The sequence below is a fragment of the Alligator mississippiensis genome, chromosome 1 (assembly GCF_030867095.1).
Source record: "Alligator mississippiensis isolate rAllMis1 chromosome 1, rAllMis1, whole genome shotgun sequence".
Lineage (NCBI taxonomy): Eukaryota > Metazoa > Chordata > Crocodylia > Alligatoridae > Alligator > Alligator mississippiensis.
Window position 1 is genome coordinate 44,337,743 of NC_081824.1, and position 25,206 is coordinate 44,362,948.

At 40.8% G+C, this 25,206-nt stretch overlaps 1 protein-coding gene across 1 annotated transcript in view; it reads right to left on the minus strand.

Annotated features, from left to right (window-relative positions):
* CSMD1 (CUB and Sushi multiple domains 1) overlaps window positions 1–25,206 on the minus strand; it is a 2,292,800-nt gene that overhangs the window by 328,959 nt on the left and 1,938,635 nt on the right. Inside the window, exons 31-33 of the mRNA XM_019488443.2 lie at window positions 22,838–22,954; window positions 10,774–10,887; window positions 8,623–8,718 (exon numbers count right to left, since the gene is read on the minus strand). Coding sequence (XP_019343988.2) covers window positions 8,623–8,718; window positions 10,774–10,887; window positions 22,838–22,954 — 327 coding nt within the window. The remainder of the gene's footprint in view (window positions 1–8,622; window positions 8,719–10,773; window positions 10,888–22,837; window positions 22,955–25,206) is intronic.

Sequence of the window (25,206 nt, forward strand, 5' to 3'; positions counted from 1 at the left end):
TGCCCCACATCTTGGTGTCATCAGCGGATTTGGACAGTGTGCTTTCCATGCCCACCTCCAAGTCACTGATAAAGATGTTGAATAATACAGGCCCCAGGACAGACCCCTGGGGGACCCCACTGCCCACATCCCTCCAGGCCAAAAATGACCCGTCCATTACCACTCCCTGGGTGAGACTATCTAGCCAATTTGCCACCCATGTGATTGTGTAGGCATCAACACCACAGTCACCTAGTTTTTTTTTTTTAAGAGAATGTGGTTGGAAACAGTGTCAAAGGCCTTTTTTAAGTCCAGGAAGATGAAATCCACTTCGACACCCTCATCCAGGGATTTTGTGACCTGATCATAAAAGGAAACCAGATTAGTCAGGCAGGATCTGCCCTCAATGAACCCATGTTGGTTGCCCCTGAACATTACCTCCCCTGCTGGGCCCTTGCAGATGTCCTCCTTGATAATTTTCTCAAAGGTCTTTCCAAGGATGAGGTGAGACTAAGTGGCCTATAGTTACCTAGGTCCTCCTTTCTCTCATTGTTGTAAATGGGGATCACATTGGCCATTTTCCAATCCTCTGGTAACTAGCCAGAGCCCCACGAGTGCTCATAAAGCCATGCCAGGGGCCATGCTATGACCCCCACCAATTCCCTCAGCACCTTTGCATGGAGAGTACCCTTGGGGCATAGTGTCCACACCTAAGGATAGGCTAGTGATGTAGGTTGACTTAGATAAACTTAGTAAGTGGGTGGATATATAAACCTGATGATGTTCAATACCAAAAAATGCAAAGTACTCCACCTCGGGGAAAAAAAACCCAGCATGCTTATAGGCTCAGCAGTGCTACGCTCGCTAGCACCATGGCTGAAAAAGACTTGGGGGTCATGACTGACCACAAGATGAACATGAGCCACCAGTGTGATGTTACAGCTGATAAAGCAAATACAACTCTGGCTTGCATCCATAGATGCTTCTCAAGTAAATCTGAGGATGTCATTTTCCATATTCTGTATTCAGCCTTGGTGAGGCCACAGCTGGAGTACTGCATCCAAATTGGGACCCCACAACTCAAGAAGAATGTCAAGAAGCTTGAGAGAGTCCAGAGGAGAGCCATGCGCATGATCAGAGGACAAAAGAATAGGCCTTATAATGAGAGGCTGAGAGCCATGGGACTCTTCAGTCTGGAAAAGCGCAGGCTTAGGGATGACCTGGTAGCCGTCTATAAGTATGTAAGGGGTGTGCATCAGGATCTGGGGGAATGTCTGTTCACCAGAGCACACCAAGGGATAACAAGGACCAATGGTCATAAACTCCATGACTGTTTTAGGCTGGACATAAGGAAAAACTTCTTTATTGTCCAAGCCCTTAAGGCCTAGAATAGACTTCCTCCAGAAGTGGTGCAGGGACTCATTTAAGAAATGTTTGGATGTTTATCTTGCTGGGATCCTTTGACCCTAGCTGACTTCCTGCCCCTGGGACAAGGGACTGGACTTGATGATCTTCAAGTTCCCTTCCAGCCCTAACATCTATGAATTTAAGTGGGAGACTATGCCTTACCTCAGTCAAAGTACAACCCTGTGCCAAGAAAGTGGCTTTCCCCAGTGACTAGGAAAGTTGCCTTAGTGGTCATGATGTTGAAATATTTCTTGCATTCTCCTGAGCTCCACAGAGCCCCATGCAGTCAGTAACTGAAGAGGAGTAGGGTAAGTGGGTAAAACCAAAATATAATCAGTAATCACATTTACGTAACCTGGTTATGCAAGGGTATTTGTAAGCAGAATAAAAGAGATGTTCCTTTTCTTATAATTGCATCCTTGGCATCACTTTTAAATGTAAGAGTCTGCAGACACTTCACCCTAATTCAGTACTGCTTCAGGACAGGTCTTTTCTGCAGTGAGAGGGGCTCTTCCTCATTAGTGCAGATCTTCCCTTGCATTTTGTTTCTCTAGGATTATCTCCACAATAAAAAGCCCTGTTCTGTGGATCCTCCTCTGGCTGTCTTCAGTCTATCTGGCTTCATAAAGCTGCGGCTATATCTATTGCACATATTACATCCTGCGGTACATCCACAATATTACAAAGTTGTCACCTTATTGGTGAGACTTGGGTCTAGTATAAATACTAACTAGTAGGCTCCTAATCACAGAGAGCTCAGAAAAAAAATTAAGATCCACTGTGATGGATTGTGGGTTTTATGGCAATATTTCTGTTTTAAGCACATTCATGTTGTAATAATGTTGCATGCCTCAGATTCCCTGACTAGTTTGTGATTGGGGAAAGAGAGTTAATATGGTTCCTACTAGGTCCCAGAGCTGCCTACATGATAGACCCCTAGCATCAACAGAAAACTGAATAGCCTTTTTGACACTTTAATGTGATGATATTGGAAGAAATACCCAGGGGGTTAAGGGAAGTGGACTGAAATAAGCATCCCAATAGACACAGCAGCTTGAAAAAAGCATGTTGGCTTGGAAGCTGGGAAAGCCTGCAGAGAAAAGTGAGCAACTTGGGCACTCCAGAGCTGTTCAGACTGGAGAAAGAATAGCTGATCTAAATTTAGGATGCTCACAACTGCATGGGTTGGATTGGGGGACAGAGGAAGTATTTAACTCTTTGGACATTTGCCATAATAAATGCCTTTTTTTCCAGAAAAGTCATCTGTTTTGGAACTTGGGACTGGACTTCCCCTTCTCAAGAGATAAAAGTCCCTCTCTCAGAAACTGAACTGAAAGGGTAGGGCCACAGATAGCAAGGGGAAAGTCAGGGACCAAAATGCCAGGGTCTCAGACCAGAAAGTAGCCACAACCTCCTCCCCCTCCCTTCCTCCCCCCTCCCCCCCCCCTCTAGAAATCACAGAAACCTTAGAGAGAGAGACCAGCCAAAGCCATGCAGGTTCTAAGGAAGCATCATTTCTTGGGGAAATCTGTGACACCCACAAATAAAAATTCCACCAAAAGAGGTGCGTAAAAGTTGGATTTGTTTAATTTTTTTTCTACTTCAGCACAAATAATGTCAGTTTTCAAATTGAAAGGCCTCTCAAACATAACTGTGGAATTCACTTCTGTACATGCCCAAGTGTTAACTGTGTTTAAATGGAGTTAAAGTTGAAAGAATATAGGAGTAATTGAGGAGAAAACACATTACAGCAATGTTTTAAATAGCACAAAACCAAGCATTACAAAGCTACAAGAGTTAGAATTCAACTTAAAAAAAAACATACAAAGTTGGGGTACCTAAATAGCCTATAGTCTCCCCTATAGTAAAACCATGCAATAAACATATGATTGTAGTTTTCTATATACGATACAGGCTAGATTAAACATAATTTAAAAGACATTTTTCTCTCCTATCTCAGAGTATGTTTTCATTCTTAAAGAAAAACAAGAAAAAATGAGCATCAATGAACATCAATCCTAACAAAAGATTCTTCAAGTCAGTTGATGACATAATATGGGAATTTTGAAAAGTCTTCCTTTGTTATTTGCTGAGATCATTAATGACTTTAGAGACATGGCACTTGTGTGAAATGGCTTAACAAGCTTCTTTAAGATATATTGGTAACTAACACACTAATATTTTGTAGAATAAGTAAGAGTAAGAACTAGAGGCTATTACATGCATGGATGCCAGATTGATCATCAGTCTGACTATAGAGGAACCAAAATCCTTCCTATCACAGCTGAGCCCATATAAATGGTTTGTGTCAAACCTCTAATCTTATGACATAGCAAAGACGCAAGCATAGGGTATTGACATAAATCAGAATAAACTATTTCCAATCCTATTTATATCTGAATGATCCAGCATCAGATGGCAGCAGGCCTGACCCTATTTTGGAACACAAACACCAGGCTCTGAATCACTTAGATACTCATTCAAGACAGTATTACAGATAATCATTATGCCTAATATGTGTAATTTACAGAAATGTTGCTAAGTGAGAAATAAAATGAAGAGAGGATAGATGAGATGGAAAAAAACATGTTTTCAAGAAAGTGGTTTCGTAAAAACCATTACACCTGAATCCAAAGCCACAAACCTCATTTGTTGCTTGTTCAGACTAGAATAAATGTAAGGTATAGCCTTCTCTTCCTTTAGGCCTCCTTCTAGCTTTTTCCAATAGTGTTGTCAGGCTAAACTTGCCAAAGTGTACCATAGAGAAATTTTATTTTCTATAATAACTATTCTCCATATTTGAGTAAATGTTTCACACTGCTGTGAAACAAAATTGAAATCAGCCTAGTGGAAAAGTGAACAGGGAATAAGGTCAATCTGGAATAGAGGGTGATAACTATAATGAGCGACTGTGCAGGCCAGATTGTGGGTTCATTGAAAGTGTAGACACTATTCTCCAGTGTATTTATAATGCTGTGTTATAATGCTGTAGATATTATTCTCCAGTGTATTTACAATGCTGTACATGTGTTCACATTTTTCAGAAAAGAAAGAAACCCCAAAATGAGGTAGCTTATTTATGAAATGTAATTAAACATTATAAACCATCAAATTAGAAGAAAATAGGTATTAACTAGAGGTTCTAATGTATCTACCTTTAAAAATGTACACAAAAAATAATATTCAAATTGTCAGGGTTTTCCTAAGAACAATGGACTTGTTTAATTGTTTATAATGCTGAGGACAGTATTTCCTGTTTCTCAAGACTAGCTCTTTTTACCCACAGACAAATATAAGTGGCTGAACTGAAGCCCAGCAGTGGCTATTCTTAGATGGCTGACACACATTACACTTAAGACATGATTAATTGGTTAATCACATCTTAAGTAGTGATCTGGCCACACATTCATTCAATTAATGGTGTGATAAAATGAGAAATAAGCCACAAAGTTATCACACAAACTTTGTACCTGATTCCTATCACACCTTCAATTGAACACATGGCCAACACTCCCAACCTCAGGTGGTCTTCAAATCTCCTGTGGGCGCCAGAGGCTGGGAGAGCCCGATTAGGACTCCCAGCCAGAGGAACACAGGGAGCTAAGCTTGCTACTTGCTGATGCAGGGGGAGCCCAAGATCAGGCTCCCCCTGCACTGGCAATATGGCATGATGGGATCTGATGCTTGATTCCACAATCATGCTTCCTGCATGCATGTATGGCATGGAAGGAAGTGCAATTGCTGGGATCCCACAGCAGAACCCATCTTGCCTTTAAATTCAGTCTGTCAGTGTTCTTTGAGATAAAACCTTATGCAATCAAATATATGCCTGCACTTCATAAAATGTAGGTTAATTTCATTTTAAATTCTTTGAAAGTAGTTCAACCAGACAGCTGGCCATCCCCTTTGCACAGGCTTCAGGTAAATAGAAACTGTAGGTATTTGGGAAAGCAAATACTTCCTTTTGGAAAAGAAAACAAATTAAAAGCTACAATTCAGATTCAAATGGGGAAGAACTCCAGACAAGAACTCCAAAGTCAAAGAGAAACCCTTTGCTTCTTTATAACAAGTGGGTCCTGCTCCTAGTCCTGCCTCTGCTCCTGCTCTCCAAGCCTCTAGTGACAAGTCACAGCTGTGTGCAAGTAAGAACGTTTTTTGCCTTACCATATGACTGTTCCTCTAAGCTGAACAACACTAAGTTAATTACCATTTGTTCAGCTTATGGTATAAGGTCCAACAAGGCCTTTAGAGTGATACCTTAGGGTGATTTTATTATGCCCTCTCCCTAAAACAAGATGCTTAAGACTTTCACCTACTCATTTGCTTTCTTCCCCCTAATGACACTGTAAACCCAGGATAGGCAACCCCTGGCACACGTGCCCAAGCATGGCATGTGAAGACATTTTGCTTGGCATGTCTGCCTTGGGAAGGACAGCCAAGGACCTAGGAGGGGCCCAAACCTTCTTGTGGCAGTGCAGCCCTTCCCCACCATCTACCTCAAGATGTGTGTGCACTCTCCACTGGCAATGGGCCAGGCCAGGGCTTCATGGACCTCAGTGCAGCTACTTGCAGCTTCCCTGCTGCCTGCTGGAAGCAGCCTAGGTTCTGTGGCAGGCATAAACTCCTTGGGGCGGATAGTGGGGAAGGGGTCAGGGCTGCACTGCCACAAGGATCAGGCCCCTTGCAACTCTTTCCCTGTCCACCCCCAGCATGCCAACATCTTTGAAGTTGAGGCTGTGGGTGTTTTTCAGCACTCTGACCAAAAACATTGCCTAACCCTGCTGTATGCCACATTGAAATGACTCCACATTACTCTGGGTGTGGACAGTCATAACAACTAAAATGTTTCCAAATAAAATACACTCACAAATGCTCCAGAAAGGAAATGTTTCAGCTGGTGGGCACACGTACACTCTTGTGTTCTACTGTTTAGAACATTTCAAAATGCTGCAGCTTCTTCCAGCCAGTATTGGGTAGGGGGTACTTGAACAGGCTGCAGCAACCAGCATCTCAGCTCCCCTCAGCAACTGGCACCTCAGCTTCATTTCCTCTCCCTTCATAGTGATGGAAGGTAAATGGAGAGGAGAGCTGGAACCAGAGCAGTGAAGTACAGGATGTGGGGGGAAGCAAAGAAGCAGGGGCTGCCCTCAGCTTTAGCCTCAGCCCCAGCTGGGCTCCCATCAAGCAGCTCCTTATCTAGCACCTGGGACCTGAGGATATACTTTTAAGTATCTTGAAATACCTTCTCTCTTGGGGTTCTTCTTGAAACAGCAGTAGGAAGAGTAGTGCATATTACTAATATCACCAACATAAACATTAACAAATAATTTAGACTATGCAAATCATGACACTAACTTAAAATCTTCCTCTCTCTCTCTTATTGATTGAACTTCAGTTACATAGCTAGGGTCCAGAACTGTATGACAGATGAAATTTTCCTATGATCTCTAGCAGATGGGATTCTAGGTTAAATAACATATCTCAGATATGTATGCAAAATGACTCTCATGAATTGGCCACATTGCATGGGAAAAGTGCCCTCTCTCCTGGTAATGCATGGAATGGCGTTATTATGCTAATATTTCTTCACCACTATTCTCTTTGTTTTGCTATTCTGTTCCATTTCACTACCTTTGAAAAACAACTAGTCATTAGCCTGTATGATGGCCAAAAATTAAATGAAAAATGTTGAGATTTAAATTTCTTGTGTTCTTTCATTTCTTGCCTAATTGTGTACCAGATATTAACATAGCCAAAAGGAAACAAAGAGAGACATTTTAGTTATCCTTGCTACTCTAATTCACTGTTTTTCCCTCTCTTTAAAGAGAAGTACTGGTTTTCTCTGAAATCTGTATTTCATTTCATGACAATACATACATTCAGAAGAAGCTGAACTTCAGTTTACTGTCACTGGTTGCATCTCCACATTCATTAATGCAATTTGCTAAAGAGCATCCATTGTGAGGTACTAGAAAAAAAGTGTATTAGCCTATTTTAATGTGCATTAGCAAATGTGCACAGGTTTTTTGGGATGCTTTGATGCACATTAAAATAGGCTAATGCGCATTAAAGTGCCCATGCAGATGCACCCACTGTTAGTTAAACCACCAAAATATAACATATTTCATACATTTTATCTTTCTTTTAACTCATTACTCAAGTTTACTTCATATCTTTGTGTGTGTGTTTTGCTGCTTAGTTATTTCTGTCATTAAATAATGGTGGAATATTTCCCATGGCATTCTAGCTCAGAGAAGTAAGTAGGTAATCATCAGAAAGATCTTTTAATACACGTTCATTATTTCAAACAACTCAACTTTGACTTTTTTATTGAAATTGAAGTGTGAAAATGATTTATATTGTTACAACTCCAAATTCATTGGTAGCACTTTTTCCTTGTTAACAGAAAGCCAAATAGCATGTTTTTATTTGCCCCTGAAGTAAATAATGTTTTTAAGTGTGTAATTATCCTCCTCCAACCTTTGGCAATATAAAGACCTAGGAACACAGAATGGCATTTGAAATTTAGTACATGGTGTTTATCCTGAATATCTTTGCTCAAAACTAGACTTTTAACAATCATTACAGTTTGATAAGAAGCATGAATGCCACTATTTTTACTGGATGTCCTTAATGGATGTTTCACCTAATTAAAAACAACAGCATTGGATTTTAAATGTAGTTAAGGTGAGAAGTAATTGACGTAAAACAAAGCAAAAGTTCTGTTTCACACTTGTGCAGTACAACTAAACAAATACAAAAACTGTATTCAAATCTGGTGGTCAGTCAATAGGAAATATGATTCTAACTGGCTTTATTCAATTTGTGGATTATGATTCACCTTAATGTAAAGGTGATTGTATACTGAAACATACAAGCATGCACCTTTCACAGAGGAAATGTCTTTGGCTTCTTAAAAATAACTCACAATATTTTTCATTAATGAATTTATTCACTTCTGGAAGGTAAGTAAACTGCTGAGTGGAACTGACTCCCAACTTCCATAGACTGGTGAAGTCAATGGATGTGTGACAATTTATACCACTTTAGGATCAGTTCCAAAACGCCCAAGAACAATTTGTCTCACCGCGTATGTACTACTCCTTCAGCTGACAAAGACCACTATAAACATTCTATGGCCCAATAAAACCTTCTAGTCAGTACTATATATGATATTGGCAACACAGTGTCTGTTAACAATTTCTAAAAGTCCCTAGTAAAAAACAATCAATTTACCTTGATAGACAAAATGGAAACCTCTGGCAGATGCTCCACTCTTAGCACTGAATCGCAATAGAATCTGATTGGATGCGGCTAAAGGCAAAGTCTCTCCTATAAAAGTAAGGGTGAGGGGATAAGAGGAGGGAAGGACACAATTTCAATAATGGCAAACTCAAGCTGGAGACTCAGACAAAGAAATTACATTTGAGCAAAATACAATTACATTTTGTTTAAAATTCTGACAGACAATATTATAATTTTTCCTCATTTCATTCCTTCATATTTTACAGAGTTATATTTGTCATTAGCAGTATAAAAACAGTCACAGATCAAAGAATTTTATTCTGTAAAACTATATTGTATACACACTTCCTGACATTTGCTGCAGCTGTTGGGATTAGCTCTCCAGTAAGTGTCTTGTCTGGGGAATCTATTACTGTTTTGGACCATCATTATTATATGTTTTTGCCAGGGTTTGTTTGTGGGCTGACAGCTTTTTCTTGCATCCCATAGTGCACTAAAGAGTTGAAAGCATAGCAGAGGGGCACCAAGCTCTTTCTATATAATGTATATAGTTTAAAACATAAGTAAAGTAAAATAAAATTGTCTCTTCCTATTCTAGTGAATCTTCTGCCTCTGAAATATACAACATACCACATTAACAATAAAATTAAATAGACATTCTAAAAACAATTCAATTTCAAATAACGCTGGCTCATCATCTGGCATGTTTTATTCTCCTCTTCTCAAGGAACTCATTGTAAATTTGGCAAACTAATTTAAGAAGCCATAGATGCTCAAAATGTTTACACAATTTTCTTATTAGCTAAATGCATTCAGATCTTGATAGAAGTTCAGAAATGAAGAGTTTGATCTTAAATGTTTATATGTTTGCAAAGTTGGCTTTTGATTATGACAAGGGTGTAGATCTTGCTTGTAGTTATATCAGTGTATACCTAGACATGTTATTTAGATTTCTTAAATGTGTTGATTTACAACAGTTTAAATAACTTGGTGCAATAGGTCTGATGCTCTTCTCATTAATATTAGTTTTATTCTGTTGTAACTCCAGTCATTTCAATAGAGATCCTCCTGATATACACCAATGTAAATGAGGTATGAACCTGTCAACTTAATTCTGCTGGAATTAATATCACTGGAAATAAAAAAAAATGCAAGTTTTATTGCCCTTCAATCATTTAAAAATATCTACCAAGAAAAATGGGTATTGCTTTTGACTTTGTTGATACGGATGTGACAAAATAAAATTGGATGTTCAGATAAGATTAGTTCTATTTTATTAGCAATTAAAAACTGAACATTTTATTTCATAGCTAGACTCCTGCAAATATCATTAAAATTAATTGTTTTTTTCCCTTGCTACCTAAGTAGATATGATTCATTCAAAAAGATTACTTTATTTTTCAACTGTGAATATGTTTCTCATTAATTTGTCAAACAGATGCATGATCAATTGTTCCAATAAAAGATATAATTGTAACGATAAAAACTGAAGCCACAAATTCTGAACCAAGAAGAATGACAAACAATATATGTTTAAATTCTTAAATATATGTCAGTCATATTTCTTTATGAGGCCAGCTGTTTAAAATTATACATATGCAATTATAAACTTGTTTATACATGTTTCACTTTAGGTACTTAAACCCCAGAAATATTCATGCAAAGCAGAGAGAAAATTCTACCTCCACTAAAATCCATAAGAGTTTATCATTGACTTAACAAAAGGCCCAATTTTCAAATTCTCTTCCTCACTGATCCCAAAACTATTTGTGTTTAAATTAGACTCACAGAAAAACATAGCTGTGCAGCTTTACAGCAATATGGAATCATTAGATCATCTAGTTTAATCCACTGTATAATACAGGCCACCAAATTTTACATCCAGTTATTCTTGCACTGAGCTCAATAATGTGAGCTAGCTTAATGAGTACCTTCCAAAAAGGCATCCAGTCTTGATTTAAGTACTTTAAATTATGGGAATAAACAATTTCTCTTGGTAGTATACTCCAGTAATTTACAGTTACACCTTTACAGTTACTTCTGCTTACCTTTGAAAATCAGGCCCATAATGAGCTGTACATCCATGCTTGGGTCACATGAATGATTAATACTTCTTTTTCTTTTTTTTTTTTCTTTTTTTACCTGAATGAGATCCAGAGAGTGAGCTGAGAAGTCTAGCCTGGGGGTTTTCTCCATCAAATAATTCTGCCACATCATTCAATGCTGTCTGGAAATAGGCAAACTGTCCAAAAACAACTGCAAATAATAAGAAAAAGTACAGAAGTCACTCATTAAAAAAAACAAGCAAACAAAACAAACAGAACAGTTTTGCTCATCCTAGTCATTAATTGAATCCTGGATGGGCTGAATCCTCATCTTGCAGGGAGGTTCTCTCAGTTTAATTTTTACTCTGATAAGAGTTCATCAGATACCCACACCATTACTTATTACTTAATTTATTTTTTACTACTTTTTTTTTCTTTCTTCCTGTCCTTTTCTTCATTTTTTTTACAGTGCTGTGTTTAACAAATATAGTGACACTTTTTAATGTGATTTTTTTTCACCTTTTTAATTAAATTCTGTTATACTTTCCCTAAAAGATGAGGAGTTTTTTACTTCAAAGACCATTACCAGTTTAGCAATATATCTGCCAGTTCCTGGAATTTGTGAGCCTTGCCCAAGCAGAATGATTGTTTTGTCCAGATGAGGTGCCTAGGTTCTTTAAACAAAAACCAACCAAACAAAAAAGAAATAGCTGAACACCTCCAAACAGCAATATAGAAAGCTCAGGAATACTGAACAGAAGCAGCTAGAAAGTGCTAAGCACAAGGATCTGTCTGAACTACCTTTCATATGGGTTTAAATGTCTGACTCATGTTGAATATTAAGGCTCTCTATTTGTTTGGAACCTGATTCTGTTTTTAAAAGTAGGTAAATAGCTGGTGGCAGTTCTTGTGTTCATCTTTCACATAATATTCTAGTGCTTATAGCACTCACATTGGCAAGGGAAGACTAGTTTGGGGACCTTCTTCATCTCAAGATGCTTCAAATCATTTGCCTCAGTCTTCACAAAAAAGTTAAGCTGCAGCCAGATAAAAGCCTAATAAGGATTAGTTAGATAAGGAAGAGGCCAAGGTGGAGGATGAGATAACAAAAGAGATGGTCAGAGAGCTTTTGATGGGTCTGAATGAATTCAGGTCAGTAGAGCTGCATAAACTTGATCCCAGAGTACTGAAGGAACTGGCAGAAGAGATGTTAGAGTCCCTGGTAATGATCTTCATGAAGTTGTGGGAGACAAGCCAGGTACCAGAGGGCTGGAAAAGAGCCAATGTAGTGCCCCTCTTTAAAAAAGACAAAAAGGAGGCCCGGAGAACTGGGAAGTTACAGGAGGAGATCTTAAGGAAGGCCCTTTGCAAGCATCTGGAGGAGGAAAGGATGATCACAAGAAACCAGCATGGATTTATGAAAAATAGATGTTGAGCCCCTAATGTCTATGAAATCTATGAAACCTTTGAAATGTCAAACAAACTTGATCTCCTTCTTTGACACAGTAACTAATTGGATGGATGAAGGGAATGCTGTGGTTATGGTGAATCTGGCTACGCAACCTTCTCATAAAAAACTGGAGAAATATGGACTGGACAAAACTACTGTAAGGTGGATCAAAACTGGCTCAATAGCTACAAGCAAAGACTAATTATTATCCGGTCCATATCAGAATGGCAGGAGGTTTCAAGTGGAGTCCTGCAGTGGTCTGTCGTGGGCCTAGTGCTGTTCAATATGTTTATTAATGATTTGGATGCTGGCACAGAAAGTTTCTTGAGCAAATCTGCATATGACACAAAACTGAGAAGGATTATGAACATGCTGAAGATCAGAACACAATTCAGAAAGATTTTGACAGATTGGAAAGCTGGGTTAGAGCTAACAGGATGAAATTCAATGCAGACAAATATAAGGGACTACACCTTGAGAATAATAATAAAAAATACACATATAAAATGGGTGACACCTGGCTGAATAGCAGTCTGCAGTGTGATACAGCTACACAAAAGGCAAATGCTGTTTTTGGGTGCATTAATAGAAGCACTATATGAAAAATGTGGGAGGTGATAGTACTTCTCTACTTGGCACTGTTTAGGCCTCATTTAGAGTACTGTGTGCAGTTCTGGGCTCCATATTTTAAAAAGGACATGGACAAGTTAGAGGGGGTCCAGAGATAGTTCTTCTTTATGGCAACCCTTCAAGTATTTGCAGACTGCTATCATGTCCCCTCTTAAGCATCTTTTCTCTCTTGTTGCAGAGCAGAGGATGTGGACCAATGGCTTGAAGTTGCTTGACCTTTGGCAGGTTAGAGTATTATGTCTGGGTTGTGACACTAGGGTTTAGATTATGAATTCTATATGATATTTTGGATAGATATAATTCTGCCTCATTCAGGGGCTTTGACTGGATGACCTCTGGAGGTCCCTTCCAGACCTACTTCTTTATGACTGAAACTCACATGTCCACTTCCTAGGTGATTACCTTAATTGCAAGGGTATGGGATAGCAGCTGGGTGGATTGAAATCAGAACACTGTAGCTGAGTGCCATATAGCTAGGCTCTTTCTTGCTTGTTGTTTTATAGGCAAATAAATCCTACCCATATCCCACTTAGGCAACTTCAGAACCAACCTGGACCTGGATTTAAGTTGTGTTACTGCCATTTGTTCTGTTACCTCTGAGAATAAGAGAAAAGATGAACTGGAAAGAAAAGGGACTGAATTTATTTAAGTTTTTATTTCCTAAAACTAACACTAATAAAGCATGAAGGTCTTGTCACATAGTACTTTCACAAAGTAGCACTTAATAGCACATATCCCTGGTAATGCATTCTATACTCATTTGAGGACCGAGTTAAATGTATAATCTGTGGCTTCATATTACTACTCATTTTAGCTAAAACAATACAAAAATATTCTTATATAATAAACACATAACACTAGTATCAGATTTCATTTATTACCATATTTATTTTTCACTTCAGTAACAAGGAATTTGAACCACATCAATAAATACTGCAATTTATTATAATCCACTTCTGTATGTTATTAGTTAATACTTAATAGAGTTTTAAAATTTCCCCCTGATAATGTATTTGTAGAAATAAAACAGTAAATTAAAACAAATCCATATTTTAGTCTCAAAAAAACAATGTACTAGGTTTTTTGACTCTCTGAAAACTTAGGTGGATCTCACTACATGTAGCATTACTGCATTGACTTAATAGTCTTCCTTGCAGCCATAACAACAAAACACTTTTTTACATTTGTTAGGCTCAATGAAAGCTGAGACCTGGGAGAACTACTGAGGAGATTATCTTCACACCCTGACCTTCATGCATACTGCAGAGGACACACATTTTGGAAAATTTTAGTGCCATGAACTAAAGTCTGTGTCCCACTCCAAATTAAACTATGTACTCAATCACAATAAAAACACTTGTTCTGGTCTGACTTTTTTGAAAAGTACACCCAAGATGCCTATAGAATTATAGCTTAACCTCCCAGCTTTGATACCATTATAGTTAACATGTTTCATGTCTCTGCCATGTCCTACTCACATTTTGATATTTTTCCCTTAGAACATTTGTACAAAATTATCTCTCTCCCAGATTGAGGGCCACTAATTATTTACCTCATATTTAGGTGGGGTAATGAACTATACCCCTGAATCAACAAAACTGGTTTATATTTACCAATAAGATTATCACCTCCTAATAGGGTGATATCTTTCAGGCAAATGCATTGTACTTGTGACTGCACTGAGACAGAGTATGTTTCCATACTATAATAGTAATTAAGTGGTGGGGCATCTAAAGCCTTTGTCTATAAACCTCTTTAACCATTTAAAGCAAAATAAGGAGATGATATTGTACTATGCCTACTTATATTTTTTATAACTGGTCCATTGCTACTTGAGATAAATAAAAATAAGTTTATTAGTTATTTTATGAAAATACATGCATCTGTCTAGGGAAAAGGAACATGCACTTGAGGATGGAGCAAAAAGGATGGAAGTTGAAGGATAATGCAGATTGAATGCAAGTCAGCAAGCATAAATATATGACATACATTTCTACTGATTCCAGAAAAATGTTATACTTATCTTACAATAGGATACATCTGTCTCAATTACTACTAATTGGTAGCTCTGTTGCTGCACAGTTTGAGATTCTGATATCTAGTTATATTATAAATGGCTCAAAATAGATTTTAAAAAAGAAATACCATAAGTTTGATAAGCTAAATAGGATTTCTTTAAACTGCACTGAATTCAAACAACACTATAGACCACTGCAATGTCCCAGAATAGTCACAGCACAGTACATACTGACTAGGTTTCTCCCTAACTCGCCTTTCCCTAATGCCTATATTAGGGGCTGCATGAAAGCAAATAGTCATTTTACATCAGCTACATGCCAAGCAGGGACAGTCCAGATTTTTTTTCTATAAAATAAGGATAAAATAAAATAAATAACTATATTTCCCTATCCTAGAGAGCTAGTGCAAGAAGCTTTTAATAATTAATATTGTTATCACATTTTGGAAAATATAACGTACCATTTAGCCATCAGGCAGCCACCGCACTGAAGCACCCTTCTGCCCCAGCCACCCCCATCAGAATCTGCACATACATTGTTGCACTGAAGAACTCTACTGAAGTAAACTAACAAACTCTGCTATAGGATAGTACTTGTTAGCTAAAGAATTTACAAGTAGTATGCTACATCAGAGTTTGCTAGTTTATTGCAGCCTAATAGGACGGCACATATAGTTGCGGAGACTTTACCATGGAGCTAATTAGGCAACTCGGCAGTAAACTTGTTGTGTATGCATGCCCATTATGTGAAGCATTCATTTGTCCAATGAACATTCTAAATTATAATCTCTTATATGATGATTTCTTGGTTTCTTCTCCATTTATTTGAAAACTTAACCAACTCCAAAGAAAACAGTTTCATAGGAGTGTGAGATTGGAACTAGGTAAGAATACAAGTAACCAGTTCTGAATTTATTAATTTTATTTCACTATTAAAATAGGAATACACAGGAGGCTGGGAGGTGTTGTTTTGTTTTGCTTCTTGTAAAATTTTTCCATCTATTTGTCTCTAAGACTTGTGTGTGGGAAAATGCCAGAGAAAAGGATTGCTATAAATCCTTGGCAGCAGAAAGAGATTACACACAATTTGCAATCTGCAGTTCACCATTCTCACCATTCTCTTTTGCAATAAACGGCTTAACAAGACACTTGAAAAATCATACATAAATATTTTAAAGGATGAGATTATTAAGATGAATGAGTTGTTAAAGCAATCAAGAAAAGTTTACAAGTAAAATTAAAGTCTTCTGTTCATGATATTCAAGGAAAAAAATTAACATCTGAGGCAAAATTCTACTCCATTTTACCCAAATAAATTAAAAAATAAAACCCTCCAGTAACTGCAGTGGCATAATTAGGAATGCATGCCAACAAAGCTAGAAATCAGATATGGCACACAGATGAAGATAATGAGAAAACATTTGTAATAAAATAAACCGAGAACCTTTAGCTGATTGGTTTATATTGTTCGGACATCATCCAAAAATGATTGTTGGGAATACTGTAGGGTGGATACATATAACTGGTTGGATCATTGTATTCAGCAAGTAGTCCTCAATGGCTCAATGTCCAGTTGGGAGGAGGTATCAAGTGGGGTTCCCCAGGGGTCTGTCCTGGGTCCAGTATTGTTCAATATCTTCATTAACGATTTGGATGGTGGGATCAATTGCAAGATTAGCAAATTTATGGATGACAATAAAATGGCCAGAGTTGCAGACACTCTATAGGACTAGGATCCAGAATGACCTGGATAGACTGGTGAAATGTTTTGCAACCAATGAGATGAGATTCAACAAGGGCAAGAACAAAGTTATGCACTTCAGACAGAGTAACAGCATCTACAGATTTAGACTGGGGAACAACTGGCTAGGCTGCAGTACAGCAGAGAAGGACCTGGGGATTATGGTGGAACTTAAATTGAATATAAACCAATAGTGTGTTTTTGTTGCAAAGCATCCTGGGTTATATTAATAAGAGTGTCACTTGCTAATAGAATGGAAGACTCACTTCCTTTGCTCTGCACCAGTGAGGCCTCACCTACAGTATGGTGTCCAGTTCAGGAAGGATGTGGGCAGTTTGGAAAGAGTTCAACACAGAGCAACCAGAAATGATCAGGGTCCTGGGGCACAAGATTTATGAGCAAAGGCTGAAATAACTAGGGCTCTTTAGCCTATAGCAGAGAAGACTAAGAGGGAATTGATAATAATCCTTAAATACCAGAGTGGGGATATAGAAAGGATGGAGACAGGACTGTCTGTGGTTGTAGGGGACAGGACTAGAAGCAATAACCTCAAGCTGCAGCAGGGGTAATTTAGGTCTGAGATTAGGAGAAACTTTCTAATTATAAGGGTGGTCAGGCATTGGAACAGGTTACCTAGGGAAGCTGTCGACTCTCCATCCTTGAAAACTTTCCAAAGCTGGTTAGACAGACATTTGGCAGGGATTATTTAGTCAGGGATGACCCTGCCTTGAGCAAGGGTCTGGACTGGCTTACTTTATGAAGTCCCTCCAGTCTACTTTCCTCTGATCCTATGACCCTACATACTGGTGGCACCTTAAAAACAGACAATATTTTCCTAGAAAAATGAGAGTAATATTACCCCATGGTTATAACCCTACTACATTCGATTAGTATTAAATTGAGGAAAGACATGCATTTTCATGTATCAATATGCAGGATTTTTTGGTAGGATGCAACTCCACTGCATTTCATACAGTTATACCAGGGGAAAATTTGGTGCATTGTACTTTGTGCTATATGGTTTAAGAGCATAATCTCATTAGTTATGTCACACAATGCTTGCAGCAGAAATCACCCCCTTTTCAACATAATTCTGAACCAGAATCTAACCTTACATTTATAAATGTACTCTCTCTCTCTCCCTCTCTCTCTCTCTATATATAAATATTTGGTTTGCTTCTTGTAACATTTTTCCATCTACATTCCATCTAACATCTTTGCAAGCACACGCACACACATATATAGTTCCTCCCCTGGTTGCATAGAAAATCTCCAGAACACAAAGAAAATGTAAAATAATCCACAATAATCTGCCTGCATCTGGCCAGAAACTAAAACAGTGGGCATGTCTACACATTCATTAATGTGCCATAATTACATTAATGAATGTAAGTTAACATTCATGAATGTACAGGTAAGTTTATTACCTATAATAACCCATAATCAGTGATACTGCACATTAGCATGGATGAATGCTTTTTGAGAGACAGTTAATTACATTGGACTAAAGCTGCTGTGCATTAGCACAGATGAACGCTTTTTTTGTGTGACACAATGTGCATTGGATTAATTTACTGCACTTAACTAATGTGCCCAGTGGATGCATCTACACAAGATGCTTAATGGTGCAGTAGCCTAGTTTACTGTGCAGTAAGTGCATGTGTCTACATGTGTGCACACTTACAGCACAATAAAAATCACTAATTGTGAGTAAACTTGCTACCTGGAACTAGAAGTAGCAAATTTACCTGCAATTAATTACTGTCCAGTAGCACATGTGTAGCTGCAACCTGGGAGTAAATTTGCTCCCAGGTCAGCCCTGCCACTAAGGGCCAACTTAAGCCTAGTCCCAGGGCTGCGGGTTGAGAGCCGCTACTGCCCTGGGACTGGGATGCCTTTATGGCAGCTCTTGCCTCAGGCCCTTTAAAACCTGCAGGCATTTTGAGCCCTGAGGAACATAAGTAGGGAGCCTGTATTTCCCTGGGCTGGCCACAGCCTGCCTGCACCCTGGCACCACTGCCTGGCACTACAGTGCCGCACAGCTGCTAGGCCTGTGCCATCCAGGCATGCAGGGTACTATAGGCTGCTGCAGGGTGCTGGAGGCTGCTGCCAGGCCCGACAGCACACAGGCCCAGCATCAGGCAGCTTCTGGCTGCTAGGGCCAGCTCCAGCTGCCCACAGTTCACCCTCAGCAGCCTGCCCTGAGCCTACAGGTGTTGTGGAGTATTGCCTCAGCTGTGCAGCTGTCAGTCCCATCCCATGTCCCTGTGCTGGGCACTACAGGCAGCTGCCCAGGCCCAGAGCCACAGGGACAGACATGTGGAGGCCCAGAAAGATGGCACAGAACCCTTGATGGTTCTATCTTCACCCATGCTCATGCCTGTACTCACCACCTGGGGCCCCAACTGATGAATGGAGGACATTGGTGACCTTGTGGCTCTGTGGGGTGAGGTAGAGGTGCAGCACCAGTTCATGCAAGGCAGGCACTCCAATGCCCACGTCTATGAGGGGCTGTCAGGCTGGATATGGGAATATGGGCACAACCAGTCAACGTGGCAGTGCTGCATAAAGGTTCAGGCCTTGCAGGCACAATGGGTCACCATGACAGACCATAATTGTCAGTCAGAGAATACCTGCAAGTCCACGCCCTTTATGTGGCAGCTGGCAGTCATCCTTGTGCCCCAGGATCCACACTGCAGCTGTGCTATCTACAGCATCATGGGCAGCCTGTCAGAGCTCCCACCCTGGCCTGGCTCCCATGGGGACACTTCCCTGGGGGAGGGCATCTTGGGCCTACAGTAGCCCTTTCTGCTGAGCTCCCTGGCTGCAGCCTCCATCAGCAGCTCAGGGAACCTGGGCCAGCATGTGCCTCAACAGCTGCACAACCTCAGCCCCAGCCATGAGGTGTGGCACCAGTCATGTCACCACTGGCCACCCGCAGCAACAGCTCCTCCCTGGATGTGTGGTGGCTGGGCACTCACATGCCATACCCCACTATCTGAGGACACTGCCCAGAGCTGCGTGCCATTGCCACCAAGTGGGACCCAGAAGAACCACAGGCCATGCCAAATCTGGCCACATGGAAAGACCTGCACTGGGTAGAGGGCCCTCCCCACCCTGGCCCCTGCCCCTGGCACCCGGTTCCTGATCCCCCTCCCTGCCCAGCCTGATTGCACTTGTCTGGCCCTGGGCTCCCCACCATAGCACACAGGGAGGTGGGAGACAGTGCAAAACTTCATTGAGCAGCCTGTTCCCCCGCAGATAGGTGGGCATGGGCCTCTCACATGCTTACGGATGCATCAGTGCTGTCAGCAATGTCTTCCTTGGATGCAGGGAGCAGGGACATGTAGGACAGCCACAGGTAATCCTACAGGTGATAGTGAAGGTTGTGGGAAAGCCCATGCTTGCCCTCCATACCACTGATGCTCAGGGTCCTGTGCCAGATGTACAGGTGTGGGACACCATGGAGATCAGCAACAGCAGGGCATAGTGAGCTGGGCACCACTCAGTCTGCTCAAACATCTCCTTGTGCATCACCCACAACACATGCAGCAGGAGCATGCTTGGGGTGCAGCTGGGGGGGCTGGGCTTTGGGCTTCTCCTGGGAGAGGCCCCCTGTGGGGAGGGCAGGTGCAGGCAGCTCTTCATCCCAGTTGTCTGGGAGCCCCATGCCCCCTGAGCCTTGGCACTGTGGGCTGGGTGGCAGCACAGGATAGCAGCTAGCCTGCAGGAGTGGGGAAGGAGTGGGGTCTGGAGCCACACACACAGGGGGATAACCAGTTGCCATTGCTCCTGGGGAAGCTCCCTCCCCACTGGGCTTGATGTGGTGTTTGCACCCACAGAGGAATAGCCAGAGGCCAGGATGCTAGCTGCCTGTCCCTGGGCTCTGCCCGCTATGTTCTTTCACCTCATGGCCCCTCACCCCAGGACAGGACACACAAAGCACATTTTGCAAATAGTTTGCACAGGGAAGAGGGTGTTTTATTGTTGGTGGGTGGTGGAGGGACTCTGTTTGTTGAGGAGGAAGAGGGGAGGAGGAGCTCTGGTGTAAGGGAATAAAAAACTTGCTCTTGTGAGACATGTCTGTAGTAAACATGGTCTTAGGGGTGGGCAAAAGGGGAGGTTGGCTGAGGTCCAGGATATGGTATACAAAAGCAGAAGGAACATAACCTAGCAGAAAGAAAATGGATTCTCCAAAGCTTTTTAAAAAGTATACGGAGGCTAGGAAGAGAAGTAGCATTGTCCCTGAACAAGTTGTACCTCTGCTTGTCCCAGAACAGATAAATCCCTGGACTGGCATCTAATTAGGTTTTAGTGAATGGCTGAATTCTCTGTTGCTTTTTTTACATTGATCCAATGATACAATCCCACAATATCCATTCAGATGTACTTTGGGATAAATTGTTAGTACTTTTTATCCCATGAAACGTTTTAGGATTTATCCCAGGAAAATGGACCTGGACAACTGAACAGCTGAACTTTGACTTGGGATGCAATGCTTTGTCCCAAGACAAACTTGACATCTGTTTGCAGTGGAGTCATGTAAATAAAATTGTTCTGGGGTTATAGGAGGAGTTGGTGGCTTATTGAGGGTAAACAATTGAGCTAATGAGGGAACGAGTGGCTTACTGAGAGTGCTTGCTGGTTTAGGCAATCAAAGAAAGCAAATAGTTACACAAGTGCCTGTTTCAGGATGAAATAGGATGGTGTCAAAAGATCAGACCCAAAAGGACATATATATTACGAGCATGTTCAGTACCTCTTCTCTAAGCTCCTAACTTTCAATTCCTATAGCAACTAATCCAAATTTTTTTAGAGATAAAATCTGCTGAGTCCTTCTAGCAACACTTTTTCTGTCATACTGTAAGTAATGGATATATTAAACTGCTCTATATGCAGTACTTTTAAGGATTCACTTTGCAAAACATATTTGGTGAGTAACAGTGTGTGTAGATGAAATGGGGGTCCTAAATTGAAGCAGTGGGTCTTAAAAAAACACTGCTTTAATTTAAGGCCAATCAAACCCCCGTGTCATGCACACGCCCTGCTGACTTACCTGCCTCTCTGGTAGGGAGGGGAGGGTGAGCTGCTGGCGAGCAGAGCGGTCCATGGGCTGCAGAGGGGAGCTGGTGCTTCCCTCTGAGGCAGCAGTGCCCACACCCTGATGGCACCCACCTGTAGGCACATGGCTCAGGCAGTCCCAGGGGGCACCACAGCCATGGAGGGAAGCACTGGGCCCCTGTACAGCTCAGGCAGGCAGGCAGGCAGGCTCTGGGTGGGGAGAAGGAAGATCAGACTCGCCACTTTTCTTGGGCAGAGCTTGTTTTCCTGGGCTCCTGCCAGGCTGCCTGCAGGGCTTCCTGCAGAGCCACAGAGCTGTACAGAGCCCAGTGCTTTGCTTCACAGCTGTAGGAGCACCAAACTAAAACTCCTCAGATGAATTTTATTTTGCTGCACCCCACGTCATTTAAGGTCCATTACGTCGCTGAATTTCTTACAGTGGCTGGAATTAATGTGCAATACACTGCCAAGGTCTGCAGGCACCAATGCTATTAAAGTGGTGCAAAAGCATTTAGCACATTTTAAAGTGTTGTGCACACATGCCCCTCATTTCGTCTACACACGACCTAAATAATGAAGTAGGAGTCATCCATCTCCTGCCTCTTTATCTGAGATCAGTTTCACTGAACACCCGATCCATATACTCTGTAACTTCAGTCACAGATGTGTTAGAGATGTTTCAGAAATAGTGTAATTCACTGAAAAAAACAGACTATTTAGTTTGTGGTTATCTTATAAACTTTGGTGAGATACCACATAAGTAATATTTCTTCTTGTACTATATTCTCCTTTTCTCTTCTAGCCTCTTAGGTTTATTAATCAAAATATGACTCTAAGTTTAATAAGTCATTTTGTCTTTATTAAACTTAAATACGTAGAAGTAAAATATGAGAGAGACCACTTGATGTTTGTTTCTTAGCTACTGATTTACTGTGAGTGAGTGAATCCTGAATGAATGATTATCCTATGATGATGAACGATGTAATCTATGAAAGTGTTCATGATGTTCTTGGATAACAGACAGCCTGTACTTCGCTGGATTTTGTTGATTATCCTGGGGAAAAGGAGGTGAAAACTCTTGAATCTTTCCCCACCTCAAGACTCTGTATATTCTTGCTAAGCAATTTGTAATACAGTGAAAACTTTAAGCTCTTCACTTCATAAAAATCAAAGTTTTCTTTTCTTTAGAACTATTTCTGAGCAGTGAAAGCCAATGTTAGAACAAAGATGAGTTTAACATTCCATCAAAAGTAAGCTCTTACCAAATTCCTTAGGTACTGTTATTGAATAGTGACATGTCTGCCCAGCAGTATAATTATGAGGATAATTTGGTGATAAGACCACTCCATCTGATCCAGCGTATTGTCCTCCACATGGAGCTGAAAAGAGAACAGAAACAAAAGTATCATCCTTAGCTACACCTTCTACTATGTATGCTATCTTAGAAGCTAAAAAATGCAATATTTCAAAGTGAAATGTTTGGTGTTTAGAGTTTTTACTACTGTTGCTGTTATTGGTATTATTATTATTATTATTATTATTATAGCTACAGATATAGTGGTCTTTATCAGGAACACATGGTTATTAAAATTAAATTACATTAAAATGTAGGCAAAGATTATTTCTGATATCTTTTATTGGAACAACTATATAGCTGGAAGAAATGTTGCACAAACTTTTGGGAACCAAATGTCCCCTCCTCAGGTCTAAAACTGAACTTTTGAACAATAACATAGAAAATAAACAGGTGTGAAAAGGAACTTGGAAGGTCAAATTGTCACCTGTCAGCAGCTCTGTGTTCTTGGGTAACCCTAGCACAGTACGCAGCCTGTCTGACTCCAAAAAGACCCCCGCCCCTCCATCTCAACCTCTGCCTGTACAAGAACTGATTAGAGGAAGGACTTACAAAAGACAATGAAGATGCAGTGGGAGACACACCTGAAGCCCTCCAGACAAGTGTGATAGGAGTGAAGCAACTCCCCATGTCTCATTTACATTGGAGATGGAACCAGACGGCAACTCATTTACATGGGAGATGGGGCAGGAAATCACCTTCATTGGCTTTCAGGATTGAGAACAGAAAGCCCAAGGCAAGGACCACACTGAACTCTGGGACCAGAGAAGCAGGGGAGCACTGCATGATGGGGGATCCCTGCTCCAAATGCTAATCAACCCACATCTGCACACACCCAGGTCAGCATTTATGAGACCAATTCTGGTAATCTGTCCTTTATTGGTAAACAAAACACTGAATATGCCTGCCTGTATTGTGAGCTCCCTCGGAGTAATGCCACCCATAGCCAGGAGTGATCAGTTCCTATTATCCAGCATATGAGCCATTGTTTACCCATGAGCAAACCTAGTGTCCTCCCTTGAGCCACTGTTAGTTCTCTACAAAAACCCCTACCCAAGCTCAAGTTTCTGTCCTGGTGCTTGGATCCAAAAGCTGCACCAGTTCCACTCCTTTTCTGCCTGGAATCCCTCCATTGATCATGGTGAGGGCTCTGCCTGTCTGTCAGCTCCAACAAACACCTGGGAACCTCGAATGGTTCAAGCTTCACTGAGTGGTGAGACCCCAACTCTCTCTCTCTCTCTCTGACTCCAGGCAAAGCTTTCTAAACCTGACTTTTGTCCTCATACTCCAGGCAGAGCTTTCTAAATCTGACTTTTCCTGATCAAACTTCAGCTAGACTTCCCCAAATACCTTATTGAAACTGATGATACCAGTAGTAATATTGTAACTATTTTATTTGTCTCTCTTGTATGGCTATTACTACTGGTATCATCATAAATTCATATACCTGGTAATAAATAACTTTTATGGTCAAGCTGATTGCTATACTATTTCTCTGAGCCTCACTTACTCTTCCTTCCCCTTGACCTCCCCATTTGCTCTGCAGCAATGCTTATTTTACCAAAGTCGAAGACCCCCATAATGCCCAAAACTACAATGGGGTCTGCTCACCAATGGAGTTACTACTAGGAGCACTGTGACAAGGGATTGGGATGTGCTGAGCTTTGAGGCGCATGAGAGTATGAGCTGAAAGTTTTGATCAGACTCAGCCTGCTAAGATGTACACTGTTAGTATGTGTGTATGTGTGTCTAACTGCATTTATTATTGTTTTTGCTGAAATAAGGGATGGACTGAGTTCAAGGCACATGAGGGTGTCAGCCTATCAATGCTGAATAATCCGGCCTGAACCAGGTCTGCTCTGCCAACCCATGTGCTTGTGTCTGACTACGTTTTATTGTTGCCCTGATGAACTGAGTTCAAGGCATATAAGGGTAATGCTGAATAACCTGACCTGGCTCAGACGTGCCCTGTTAATCTGTGTGTGTATATGCATATATGTGTTTTACTGATTTGGTAGTTGGAGGCACCCAGCCCCATTGAACCTGAGTCCTGCAAGATAGCTCCATTGGGTGTGAGGACTTGCAGAAGGGAGAGATACAGCTCCATACAGAAACACAAGTAACACAAGCAGCACATTGATAGAATTACAGAGGCCCCAGAAATGTACCCCTAATAAATGAGCACACCCTAAAGTGATGCACAAATCTGGTAACAAAATAACCCAATGCCTTGCTACAGGTCAGTTCACCCCTGTCTAAGCAATCCCAGACAAATAT